General features: G+C 40.2%; 1 protein-coding gene across 5 annotated transcripts in view; it reads right to left on the bottom strand.

The window, feature by feature from the left end:
- Positions 1-2,558: 2,558 nt before the first annotated feature.
- Positions 2,559-13,895, bottom strand: part of SLC9A3 (solute carrier family 9 member A3) — a 245,734-nt gene continuing 234,397 nt past the window's right edge. For all 5 annotated transcript variants that reach the window (XM_072153018.1, XM_072153021.1, XM_072153019.1 and 2 more), the window contains one exon: positions 2,559-6,183. In XM_072153018.1, the coding sequence (XP_072009119.1) occupies positions 6,180-6,183 (4 nt within the window). In that variant the 3' untranslated portion in view covers positions 2,559-6,179. The remainder of the gene's footprint in view (positions 6,184-13,895) is intronic.

Raw genomic sequence — 13,895 nt, 5'->3', positions numbered from 1 at the left:
TTGAGTGGGAATATTTATGGGCTGTGCTTGTGCATATGGGTTTTAGTCCAGAGTTCATAAAATGGATTACCCATAAAATGGATAAAATGGAGAAGAGGAAGAAGAGCTCATAGAACTATAGACCATAAGCTGTGGTGTAGCCATTACTTTTGGTGATTGTGTGGCCACAAAGGCACAAGGAGACGTGAATGGTGAGTGCAGGGCCGAGGAAAAAGCCAAGGGGTCCCAGGGTGACGCCAGAGGCAAAGGCACTAGGGAAAGCAGTACACCAGCATTTGAGTAGTCCGTTGTCGGGCAATCTGCGGAAGAGGATGGCCGCATCCAGGTGTCCCCATTTTGAATACGTTCCAGGCCCAGGAGGATCTCCCCATGGTCCAAGGTAGCTGCAGTTGCCACAGGGCTAGCCGGTGTCACCTCATGGCTGGATTCCCCCCTCCATGTGGGTCCCGGTGCTGACTGCTTGTGGGGCTCTGTATCCTAGTCGCTGACAGTTAGGGATATAGGTATCTGGGTGCCCACTTCAGGGGGGCTGTATGAATTATGCTTCTCAGCCTGGACCAGGAGGCACCGTGGAGGGCTTTCACTGCATGTGTGGGGCTCCAAGGTCTGGTGGTTCACCTCATTCTCCTGGTGGCAGTGGCGGTAGGAGGGAGGAGAGGACACGGCCTGCAGGACCCACCAACCCCACGTCCCCAGCATGGGCTGCCCGAGCACCCTTCTCGGTACCTTGCCATTGATCCCGTCCGTGGTCAGGGGAAGGTTCCCCACTGCAGAAGCAGGCGGCACCACGCGTGCCGCAACAATTTTCTTCAGCTGTCGCGCAGCGTCTCCAAGCTCAAGAAGGCCAAGTTTCTTGATCCAATCCACCCTAGGGGGACCCTCTGGAATGCGAGATCCCCTTCACGAGGTAGGAGAGTTGTTGTGGGGTCTGGCGGGAGGGAAGCTTGGTGAACCCTGGGGGCTCTGTGGGAGACGCTGGGTGCCGCCATTTTAGTGCCAGCGGGTCTGGTAGCAGTGGTCCGGCAGGGTTACTTTATTCAGGAATGTGTTACCATGCGTTAGGTGATATGGTGAGTCTGTATAGAGGTTTTTGTAGAAGTCTCCTAGTGTCTGATTAATTTGTTGGGGATCTATAGTCAAAGAGTTGTCAGGCTTCCTTACAGTGCCAATGTAAAGTTTGGGAGTTTTCCCTTTAGCCAGATTTGCCAACAAACAACCAGAGATTTGTTGCCAAATCTGTGAAGTTATACTACTTGTTATGATCTTACATACTGTTCTTTCCTATCGGCCAAGGTATCAAAGTCAGATCTGGCCTGTAACCAGGCCTCCTTAGCATGGGATGTAGGTGAAGACAAATAGGCCAGGTACGTCACTAGCTCTTTCAAACTGTTGCTTTGTGTTTTTTTCAGGATTTCCAATTTGTCCCTCATTGTCACCTTGGCTGCTTCCCAAAATAGAAGGGGTTCAGTCATGTGATTCCCATTCATCGCTAAAATCTCAAACCACCACCCCCTCATGAGTTCTACAAAGTTTGCGTCTGTTAGCAAAAAGTTCGTGAACCGCCACGGCCAGTCTGGGCCCATTGGGTGTATGTCTAGAAGATTAACACTAACAGATGAATAGTCTGATATAACCAAGTCTTCTATACATGATTCCGAAATTTATGCAACACAACACATCACAGTTGTACGCCGGCCGCACCGTGCACACGAAGATGTCGTGGACCTGCAGCCAGCAGGAAGAAAGAAGAGCCGCTGCAGACAGAGCTGCCACAGACCTGCTGCGAACATGAAGATGGAAGAGGAGCTGCCTGGGCCGTCAGAATGGTGAGTACTGAGTTTATTTTTTTATATATACCCAAGTATAAGCCAAGTGGGGAATTTTCAGCACAAAAGTTGTACTCGAGTATATATAATACTATTTTTCATACCCCCCCCTAGGGTACTTTAACCTTGATTGTCTGATTGATCCTACCATATACTGTCATACTACAATTGCATCAATTGCAATGTGCATATCGTCTCCACATGCCTACGAGGCAATATATACACACACCATATACACATAAAGCATATACACATCAAATATACAGCATATTCACATCACAGATAAACACACATATACTGCATATATACATCAAATATATGTTGTGTACATATTATGCAGTACAATTTATAATGTTGCACATCCTACATTCTTTAATGTCAGGTCAGATGACAGGGCCCCCTGACACTGCGGGCCCCTTAGCAGCTGCCATGGCTGCTACCACTGTAGTTACGCTCCAGCTTATTGACAGATATACATACCATGCATAAGGTAACATTTACAGCAAAATAGTTGGATACAATATTATATAAAAAATTAAAACAAAATAAAAGATTCAGCCAAACAGTAGACACTTGCATACATTTTTATAATAATAATATTTTAACAATGAATGTATTTAATGTTTTAATTTATTTATTGAATACATATTTACAATGAAATTAAAAGGTAAGGTAAAGTGTAATTTCTTTTAAAAAATGATATCTTTCAAATTTTTACATTTTAACTGCACAAAAGAACTGGCAATCATTGAAAAAATAGAAATGATTTTCTCTTTAGATATAATTTTCTAATAAGCAAATATAGACAATGAGTCAATTAAATGTAGATAAATGTCACATTTTGGTAAGTTTAGAATGAAGGAACTTTGAGCTAGATGTCTTAAAAATCTGCTCTATTATGGGGAGCAGTAGAACTACTACTGTCTCTTATTTGATTCTCTTGTTTAAGAACCTGAATTCCTAAGTAGTTTGTGTGAACATCAACAGTGGACACTGCATATGTATACTTTGGTCAGATTGCCTCCAATCAATATTTTTTTACAAAAGCTCTATATGACCCACATCCCTCATTATCTTTATTTCAAATGCAACAGGGTGGAATTACACCCAATCATAAGTGTGTTTACATGTGAATGGGAATGAGCACCTTGTGATTTGAATTGTTTACAAGCAAAACACAGAGATTGTGACTGTTCCTTATTGTGTTTGAAATGCCCTTCAAAATGCAGTTTGAGTACAGGTATGAACACTGCCTACCTGAAGTAGTGTGAGTGAGAATAAATACTATACTATACTTTGGTGACGGGGGGAACACAACCAATAATAGTTGCATGACCAAATCAGTTCCTATCCCCAACTTAAAGGAAACCTACCACTTGGAATCATGCTTCTAAGCCGCAAATACCGTGCACCTTATAATTATATCTGTGGCCTACTTCCTTTTAAAGATAATTTTTTAAAATGATGCTAACAAGCCAGAAGGGCTCTACCAGGGCCCATTGCTGCTGTAACTTCACAAGCTGTTACACTGTGCAGGAGCCCTTCCCCCTTCTACTGTGTGCTGAAGTGCTAAGTGAGCAGGGGGGGGAGAGTGAGACACATAACAGCCTGTGAAGGCTATTGTTGAGCCCTTCTGACTCATTAGCACAATTTTCAAAGTTTATTTTAGAAGGAAGAAGGCCATGTATATCAAATATAAGAAGATTATCACAGTCACAAAACCTGGATCTATGGGTAAGTTCCCTTGTTTAACATGCTTGATTATAATTGAATATTTCCTTTAAAGATTTAGTATTACATGTTCCTTTTATTATGAATACAGTATATGCATAAATCACACGTTTAAAGGGGTATTCCAGGAATATGAACGTCTGACACAAAAACCCATGATGATATAAATAAATGAATACAACAATACTCAATGTTATTAGTCACAAAACGGAGCTTAAATAATTTGATTTTATGATTTACAAAATTTATGGTGTCTCTAAAGTAGGTGTAGTTATCACTAAGATGGCCACCACTGGAAACTACAAGTTTCATGATCCTTTAGTTCTCAGTAACTCCTCCTACCACTTATGCTCTGCTCCCAGTGATGATCTAACAGGTTTTCTTGCTCTGTTACCATAGTATTGATGTGTAACTGCCATCACCACAACACTGACCATACTGAATGCACTGCAACCAACAGACAACAGCCAAACGTAGTGGTGATCACATGACCCTGCCCAGGCAAGTACAGGACATGTGATGTGGACATGTGACCAGCAGCCATCTTCTGTCCTGCAACGGATCACGCGGAGGAAATTAAGGGACAGATTAAAGGGCCGGTAGCATTTTAATTCTTCATTACAGTCTATATTACCAGCATTTTCTGCTAAGGGGAGCAACATTTTAAATAACAACTAATTACAAATTTGCTTATATTTTGAGTGCCCACTTGTATATGAATTATGCTGATTCCTGGAATACCCCTTTAAATTATACTTATTGTTGATTCCAATCTGCTTGCATTGTAATAAAATAAATTCAGGGATGACTTTCAAATAGCAACACAGGCTAAATTTGGTTTGCAACCTCAGTCTGCTAAGTGTCTTTCAGAAAATTATGTAAGTTTTCCCTCTCTTTTCTGTGATTGAATTATCCATCACTTGCATAAACCTTAAAAGGTTTTCTTTGGTAATCAGGGAATAAAAAAAACCCTCAAAATGTTTTGACAATGGAAAGAACCAATGAAATTTAAGCAGACAGAAAATCATGCTATTAGAAATTCTTGAGCCAAGGTTAGAATACAGTAGCCCTGTACTTCATTGGTTGAAAAAAGGGTGTATCTACATTCAGAAAACATATCAGAAATCTATAGGATTTTATGATTTGGGGTGTGACTAAAAATCCAATTGTTTTTAATTTTGTCAAAAAAAAATTTTATTTAAATTTTTTTTCAGTAAAATGATTGGCCCAAAAGAAAGGTTTGCTTTTTATATGATTGACTATGATTGATGTGATTTTCACAGCTGCAACTTTACAAACAATATGCATTTTTGCTAACACATAATACATTAAAAGTGGAATTGGTAAATTTTATTTTAATGTGGGTTTGTAAAAGGTATTTAAAGAGACTTGTGTGATGCTAGAGACATGCCTCGGTAGAAGCCTGACTTGGCACTGATTTTACACAAAATCTGTGAGCAGAATAAACATTTTTAAAAAAGATTTACAGTACCTACTGATATACACTATGGATCAACGTTATTCATCCTAGTATTAATCAAGGCAAACAATATTGCATAGATCAACAAAGTCCACATGGTGTGTATGCAACCACAGTGAATGCAGTGTGTAGAAGAACAAGGTTCATATAGCTCTTTTTACTGACTATCTTCAACATAAGAAGTTTGGTGAGATATAAATTGACATTGGATGGCATTTTATTTATTGGAGATAGTAGACAGAATATTTTTCTCCTTTGTGGAGATTACAGGGAATCTTTTTGGCTTTCTTTGTGTTCTTTTTATATACCGTATATACTCGAGTATAAGCCGACCCAAGTATAAGCCGAGGCCCCTAATTTTACCACAAAAACCTGGTAAAACATATATATTTTTCACTCGAGTATAAGCCGAGTTTGGGTTTTCAGCACATTTTTTTGTGCTGAAAAACTAGGCTTATACTCGAGTATATAAGGTACCTAAATGCAGCTTAAATGCTTTGGTGGCCCTCTACAGAGTGCCACAAGGCTTCTTATCCAAAACTGAACTGAGCTTGTTAGCCCTGAATCGTTCCACTTTTTTCTAGTTCACTGCTTTTGCCGCTGAAATTGTGAATACGCATGCACAGGATTTCGGCTGCCATAAGAGTGCCGTAGAAAGATGGGTAATATTTCAGAACTGGCTTCGTGTGAGGCAAGATGCATGATTTCCACTGTGGAGTCAGATAGTTGGGGCATTACGGAGATGACCTCCAAAGCACTTGTGAGCTAATTTGCATCTTATAAAAACAGGATTTAATCAAAGTAGTGGTGTTTAGTTGTATAATTTGTATGAAGGAAAGTCTACAATGAGATTACCATGAGGGTGTGAATCATTCTCAGGAAAATTCCCATTAAAAATTGTTTGAATTAATATGATGGTTACCTAAACGAGAGTCAATTGAATCTTTTATTGATTTCTGAATGATTTGCAACATAATCAAACAAGGGAACATTGTCCCTTTACTTCAGTCCCTTCCCCATAGCTTTTATGTTTTCATCAATGAAATGCATACTTTTAAAAGATGGTCACTGGATGTTCTCTGAATATTACAAATCCTCTCTTCTTACTTGTGATTTTCCAGGAAATATGTCATTTGTTCTATTCACCTATTTGAAAAAAAAAATTAAATACATATTTAAGAAAATAAATTATACAATTTATTATAGATTGCTATAAATAAAGAATTGTGGCAAACTAATAACTGAAGGGCCCAAACATTTGGTTATTTTTCATTATATTCAGGTATTCCTGGCTCTAAAAAAAATTCCAATTCCACACTTTTCTATTAATTAATTTGACTAAAATTTCTCCACCATAAATTGCCTTTTCATGAATGCGCTTTTAAAGAGGTTGTCCCACGAACCAAGTTAGGCTCTTGCACACAGGATTAAGCCTACTTGCTGATCGTGGGGGTCTCAGTGCTGAGACTCCCACAGATCACGAGAACAAGGGGTCTGATGGGGTCCCAGGTACGTCAATCGGAACCCTCGTTGCTACTTGAGATTAATGGAGGTGACAGAAATTGCTCCGCTTGCTCCTATGTGCCTTTCAGTAACTTTTTCTCTAAAGGAGGATGCAGGACAACTCCCCCCCCCCCCCAAAAGAAAAAACTAGTATGGCCTGTTGACTGTCCTGAATCAGTGTGTATTCACTGTAAAGCATGAGAGAGTTGACGGCAGTCATTACTTGCCTGGCAGTAAACCAATTAAATAACAGGCAGTTTGAAAACAGATGAGGGCTCTTCCTGGGGCGTGCCAAGTAAGTATGGTGTCTGAAGACCGCCCAATTCCTTGCTTTATGTCTCTGATGTCCCTTGAGATGATGCTGAAGGTGGAGCAAACCATTTCACATATGCCAGTCCCCTTCCTCTGCTGCTACTTCTGCCAGATACAGCAACCATTTTGCCACTGCCTGTTCCTGTTGAAGGACTCAGGAGTCTACCTATTTGGAATATTACACTGACCCCAAAATAGATTCAGCAACCTAACCATGAATATACTGTTGTGTATTTGACACTAAATTAAGTGGGGGCTGACCCCAAAATATATTCAGCAACATGTACGTGTACATGTACACAGGAAGATACAGCAGTAAATTTGACACTATAGTCAAATGAAGTTGACCCCAAAAACAGAAATAGCAGGAGTGTAACTATAGTAGTGGCCGCCATAGCAGCTGCTATGGAGCCCGCAGTGTCAGGGGGCCTTGGCATTCAACATGACACACTAAAGAATGGAGGATGTGCACCATTATAAACATATTATTCAGCACATTATACAGCATAATATGTATATAACAGTTCACATATTCCACAGTACACAGCAGAGCTGGCAGGTCAGATATGAAATGTTGGGAGAGAGGGAAGGGGCAGCAGAACAACAGGACTATAGATCTCTCATGTCTAATTCCTGCTGTTTACTTCACCCACGTGGTCAGCAACTACTGGGACAGACAGGGTCGGACTGGCCCACTGACTTGAACTCAACACAATGATGATGCAGAGAGCTATGAGCAGGCTGGCAGGCGCGATATGATGATGTCATCGCCTGACAGCCTGTTGTACACAGCAGCAAAGGAGAAGAGGAGCTGCTGGGGAACCTGAAATAGTGAGGGGCCACAAAAAGGGGTAAAATGAGAGAGATGGGAGTGAGAGGGAGTAAAATAGGGTACAGGGGGCCCTCAATAAGAGGTGGAGATACCATGGGGTCCACAATAAGAGGTGGGAGTTGAGGGGCTACAAAATGAGTGGGAGATGAAAGGGGGCCCATAAAAAGAGTAGGAGATACAAGGGGGCAACATTAAATGGAGGAAGATGAGAAAATCACAAATAAGAGGGGGAACAGAAGAGGAGGGGAGGCAACAAGATAGGGTAAGATGACAGTGGATTACAAAAAGAGAGGGGGATGAGAGGAGGGATACCAGGGGGCCCACAATAAGAGGGGGCAGAGGCGTAACCAGAAGATGCTGGGCCCCCATAGCAGATTTCTGAATTGATTCCCCCCCCTTAAAAATATACATATTTTGCACTCACATAAACACACATTAATATACATGTATGTAGGTGTGTAGGCTGTATGTCTATATATAATACCATATACAGCATATACACACACAAATTATATACACCTCACACACACATACAGCATACACCCAATTCACACTCAATACCCCAGGTGCCGGGACCCCATCACACAGGGGGTCCCATAGCGGCTGCTACCACTGTAGTTACTCCCCTAAGAGGGGGAGATACAGGGGGCAACAGTAAGAGAAGGGAGATGAGAGGCGTCTAAGAAGATGAAGGGGGCCCAAAATGAAAGCAGGTCAGAAAAAGAGTGGGAAAAAACAGGGAGCTCACAAAAAGAGAGAGGGGAGAGAAGGGCTACAAATTGATGGCGGGTTGAAACCGTGGTCCACAATGAGAGGGATAGATACCGGGGGGGCCCATAATTAGAATGGGGAGATGAGAACGGCCACAATAAGAGGGGGAATGATACCTATAGTAAAAGTAGAAAATGAGGGACCACAATATGAAGGGGAAATAAGAGGCCACAATATAAAGGTGAGAGAAGTGCCACTATATGAGGAGGGAGATGAGGGACAAAAATATGATGAGCAGAGGGAGGCACCAATTACTTTTGAAATAAGGTCCTGTTTAATGCTGGACTTTAAAGAGGACCTGTCACCTCTTTTTTTCCCTCTCCGGTCCGCTGGAGTTCACCATCTTCTTCCCGGTGTAAATGCATGTCTTGCGACACAATTTAACCCCTTAAGGACGCAGCCATTTTGTAGCTTAAGGCTCAGCCCCATTTTTTGGATTCTGACTTGGGTCGCTTCATAGATATAACTTTTGAAAACTGTTACTTATCAAAGAGATTCTGAGATTGATTTTTATCCACATGTTATACTTTATTTTAGTGGTAAATGTTGGATGATAAGTTTTGTTTATTTACAAAACAAAAAGAAAAAACGATTAATTAAAAAAAAAAATTCAATTTTCAAAATTCAAAATCATTGCGTTTTCAGGCAGGTAGATTTACCACCTAAATAAATTGCTGAATAACATTTCCCATATCTCTACTTTACATTTTCATAATTTTTGAAATGTCTGGATAATTTATTTCGATGTCACGCGGCTTACAAATCGAATATCGCTTTTCCGGATTTTCAGAATTGACTATTTTGGGGATAAATACAGTTTTGAATGGAATTTTACATATTTAACATCAAACCCCCCTATATAATCAACCCATTTTCAAATCTGCACCCCTCAAACTATCAGAAACAGCTTTTAGGAAGATTGTTAACTCCTTGAGATTGTTAACTCCTTCATAGTAATTGAATCAAAATGGAGGTGACATTTAGAATGGTTAAATTGTGGCGGTTATATGTTCCCAAATATAAAAAGAGAAAACCCATCTTACAATTTGTTCTGCAATTTCTCCCGAGTAAAGTGAGGCGCAGAAGGGAAGGAGTGCACTGCAGCTGCCAGGATTTTAGTTTCCGCATTGGCCCCTTTTGTAGGCTATAAAATTTTTGCTTTTTCGTTATTGGGCACATGTGATGGCATTTTTTTTTTTTTTGCGGGATGAGATGCTTTTTCCAGTGTTGCCATTTTGGGGTTGGTATCCCCTATTGTTGAAAATTTAGGAACTTTTTTTTTAGGACAGGAGTATAAAAGCATAAATTCTGTACTGTATTTTTACTTTGTACTTTGCACCAGTATCATTCTGGAGTACAAATGTTTTTTGATTACTTTTTGTAGCATTTTTTTGTGGGATTGAATAGGAAAGAATCATAATTTTTGGAGGGTTATACAATAATTATTTACTGTTATTCTACGGGTTGTTACGGACACGGTAAAACTATATATGTGATGTTTGTATTATGATTTAGACTTTTGTTTGCGTTATATGTCTCTTTATATGTTATGGGGCTTATGGCAATTTTTAGTGATTTCTTTTTTTAGTGAGTTATTTTTTATTGAATACACTTTTTTATAAAAAAAACTTTACTGTTTCCACCATGGGACATGAACAAGCAATCATCTGATTGCGTTTTCATTATAATATCCTGCAATAATGATGCACATGCATAGGCTGACACTGTGCCTTTAAGATGACGTCAGAAAAGGTCATCTTTCAGGCAGTTCTTACAGGCAGCACTGTGGTCCTGATCAAACCCCAGGGTTGCCATAGCAATGATCGGTGCCCCCCGAAAACGGCGTGTGGGGGGGGGACGATCGTGGGGAAAATACCCCCAAAGGCAAGTTAAATGCAAGGCAAGTTAGACGCAGAGCGCTAAGAGGTTAAATGCTAAATACCGCACTTAGTCCGAATCAGTCACTCCCCCCCTTGATTTGTGTTGCATGAAAACCGGTGCTGATGAGCCAAAATCCCCTGCTAAATGCGGTAATCATCAGAATATCTGCGTTCCCTTGACCCTTAGTAATTGAGCCACCTAGTTTCAGTGTGGCCTAAAAATATACATTTAATATTCCCATGTAGCAGTAGGTGGGCTCCTAAAATCAATTTCACTGGTGGGCCCTTGGTCTCCCAGTTCGACCCTGGGGACAGGTTCTGCTTCTCCTAGTTACGCCTCTGAGTATCAGCAATGTGCATGTGTACACAGGAAGAGAAAGCAGTGTATTTGACAATTCATTTAGAGGTAAGTAACCGCAATCCAAAGGCTCTACTCGTGATAACATATTTTGGTAATATTTTATTCCAAACACGTTAACTAAATGCAAAGTAAATGCAATCTTACATCAATGTGTGATCACAGGTGGAGCCTTTGGATTGTGTTTCAAAAAGCAACCAAAATGCCTCAGGGGCTCTACAAACACGTCATGGCACCTGAAAACTATTATGCCCTACAAATAGCTCAATGACGCTCCTTCCCTTCCACGCTACGCCAGCGGGTTACATCCACATATGAGATATCCTCTTAATCGGAAAAAATTGCACAATATATTCCTAGATGCGTTTTCTACTTTTATTTAGTTAATGTGGGTAAATTTTGTGGCTAAATGAATGTATTAACAATAAATATTAGTGAATTCCAAATCAAACCTTCTTTTTGTTTGAAGTTCTGTAAAATACATAAAGGGTTAACAAGCTTCCTACCTGCTGTTTTGAATAGTTTGAGGGGTGACGTTAATAGAACAGGGTGAAATGTGGTGGATTTCTATTAACAGAACTTCCAAAACCCCAATAGAAATGAAATGGTCTGTATAATAATGGATTCTAAATGAGAATACTGTTCAATTTGTGACCATTCTAGTGTCGTAATAAAACAAAAGGACACTTCGAAAATGATGCCAATACAAAACTGAGATATGGTAATTGTTAATAACTAATTTGGGTAGTAAAAACAGAACATTTAGAAGTTTGAAAATATCAAATTTTTTCTAAATGTTTACCAAATTCACTTTTCACAATTTCAGTAAATAAATGTTAAATATACCAACCAAAAATTCTCACTATTTTGAAGTACAAAATGTACCCTAAAAACAAACTCAAACACACTTGGGTAAGTTAAAGCCTTCTAAAGTTATAATCGGATAAGACACATGCTGGTTTTGAAAAATAGGCCTTGGTCATCAAGGCACAAATTAGCTTGGTCACTAAGGGGTTAATGTCATGCAAAGGGGAAATGAGGGCTGAGAAGTGTACAGAACACTGCTTTACCACTAACAATAAGGATTGGAGGAATTCTGGGGGGGGTTCATACAGAGGTTATACATTCATAATCCTTCTGATGCAGCCAGTTTTGCCATAAAGAATGTGCAATTTATTTTTAGGTTTCTCATTGGCACACAAGTTATAACATTTTATTTTACAGTTAATGTGTTAATGTGGATATTACTTCAATATGTTGGATATTTTTTTAATTTGTGAGGAGGTACGCATATTAATTTCCTTCATATTTCAGTATGGCATCTATTCTGACTCAATGACCTGGCTGTAAGCAGGTGTTTATAGATAGTCTTATATCTTTGCTTTAACCAGTACTCACAGCGAAAATCACTTTTTGTCAGATAGTGTCAACTCCATCGAAAAAAGCATGTGGGAAGATTCCAGCTTTATTTAGTGCAGAAATCTTGAAGAAATGCTGGTTACAACGGTGTGAAAAGGATATAATTTGCCAGGGTAGCAGAGACATTCAGATATACACTTTTCCTGACAAAGATGGCTGCATACATGGATGAATACATGAGGAAGAGGGGAGGAGTTACAATACTGAAGTTAGAGGACAGGAAGACAGGAGGGTCAAAAAGCAAAGCAGTATAACACATATACATGTCAATGAATAGAAACAAGTCCTGTGACATGACACTCCCCGTCTGAAATCTTAAGATTTCATAATATACCAAAATTGAAAGAATGTCGCATGAGTCCAAAGGTTGTTCTTAAAACCTGTAAACAAGAGAAAAAACAACATGCAAACAATAACAATAAGTCCAAATCTTGAGGTTGAAGATTTGAAATCCTGATGCGAAACTGTGAAGAAGTTCAAGTAAACCCATCTTCGGATTGGGGAAGACGCAATCAGCAAAACTTCCAGCAACCCACACTGTAATCCACAGGTGATATTATAGTCTATGGCGGTATGCTCCCCGCCATAAACTAAGTGGGTATCCAAGTCACTCATGTAGCTTCTTCTTTTGGTAGCAGAAGCACTAGCTCATGGATAGGACGGAAGAAAACCTTTGCGGAACCTCCCTTTGTTACCTTGACTTCCACTTTGCGAATCTTTCCATCGTCGCTAGGCATAACTTTAGTGATGAGACCCATGGGCCACTCATTACGATGGGCTTCTTTATCCTTTAAAAGAACAAGATCGCCTTCCTGGAGGTTAGGTTTTGAAGTCTGCCACTTTTGACGGCTTTGAAGCATATGTAGATACTCTCTCTTCCACCTATGCCAAAACACATTACACAGATGTTGCACCTGTTTCCACTGGCGTCTGTAGATGTCACTGTGGTCAAAGGTGCCTGGAGGAATATCAGCAGTTCCGATCTTCTGAGTAAGAAGTGTTGCAGGAGTAAGAATGATTGGAGAATCAGGGTCTGAGGAAACTGGAACTAAAGGCCTTGCATTGATTATGGCTGATACTTCAGCAAGGAAAGTGACCAATGTCTCATGAGTAAGCAAGGAAGACTTGTTGTCCATTAGCATTGATTCAAGTATCCTGCGTGCAATTCCAATCATGCGTTCCCAGGATCCTCCCATATGGGATGAATGTGGAGGGTTAAACACCCAAGTACATCTATTGTTGGTCAAGAAGTTTTCCAATTGTAGTTCCTTGCAAGCTCCCACAAAGTTGGAACCGCAGTCGGACCTCAACTGTTTGACAGGTCCACGAATGGAGAAGAATCTTCTAAGAGCATTGATGAAGCAAGAGGCATCCATGCATTCAATTACTTCAATGTGTACTGCTCGAATGCTGAGACAAGTAAACAGTACTGCCCATCGCTTGCTATTTGCAGCTCCACCACGGGTTCTACGAGTAACTACTGGCCATGGACCAAAGACATCGACCCCAACATAAGTAATTGGTGGATCAGCACTTAGACGGTCTGCTGGTAGGTTTGCCATTTGCTGCTGTTGCTGTCTTCCTCTTAACTTGTGACACTTAACACATTTGTGGAGTACAGAGGAAATACATCTCTTCATGCCCACAATCCAGAAACCAGCTGACCTGATGACACCTTCAGTAAACTGTCTGCCTTGGTGCTGTACTAGCTCATGATGGTGTCTGATCAGCAAAGTAGCAATGTAATGTCCACCTGGTATGATGATAGGATTTTGTTCCTTGC

The sequence above is a fragment of the Engystomops pustulosus genome, chromosome 5 (genome assembly GCF_040894005.1).
Source record: "Engystomops pustulosus chromosome 5, aEngPut4.maternal, whole genome shotgun sequence".
Classification (NCBI taxonomy): Eukaryota; Metazoa; Chordata; class Amphibia; order Anura; family Leptodactylidae; genus Engystomops; species Engystomops pustulosus.
The sequence above is the reverse complement of the archived record's forward strand: the minus strand, read 5'-3'. Positions and strand labels throughout refer to the sequence as shown.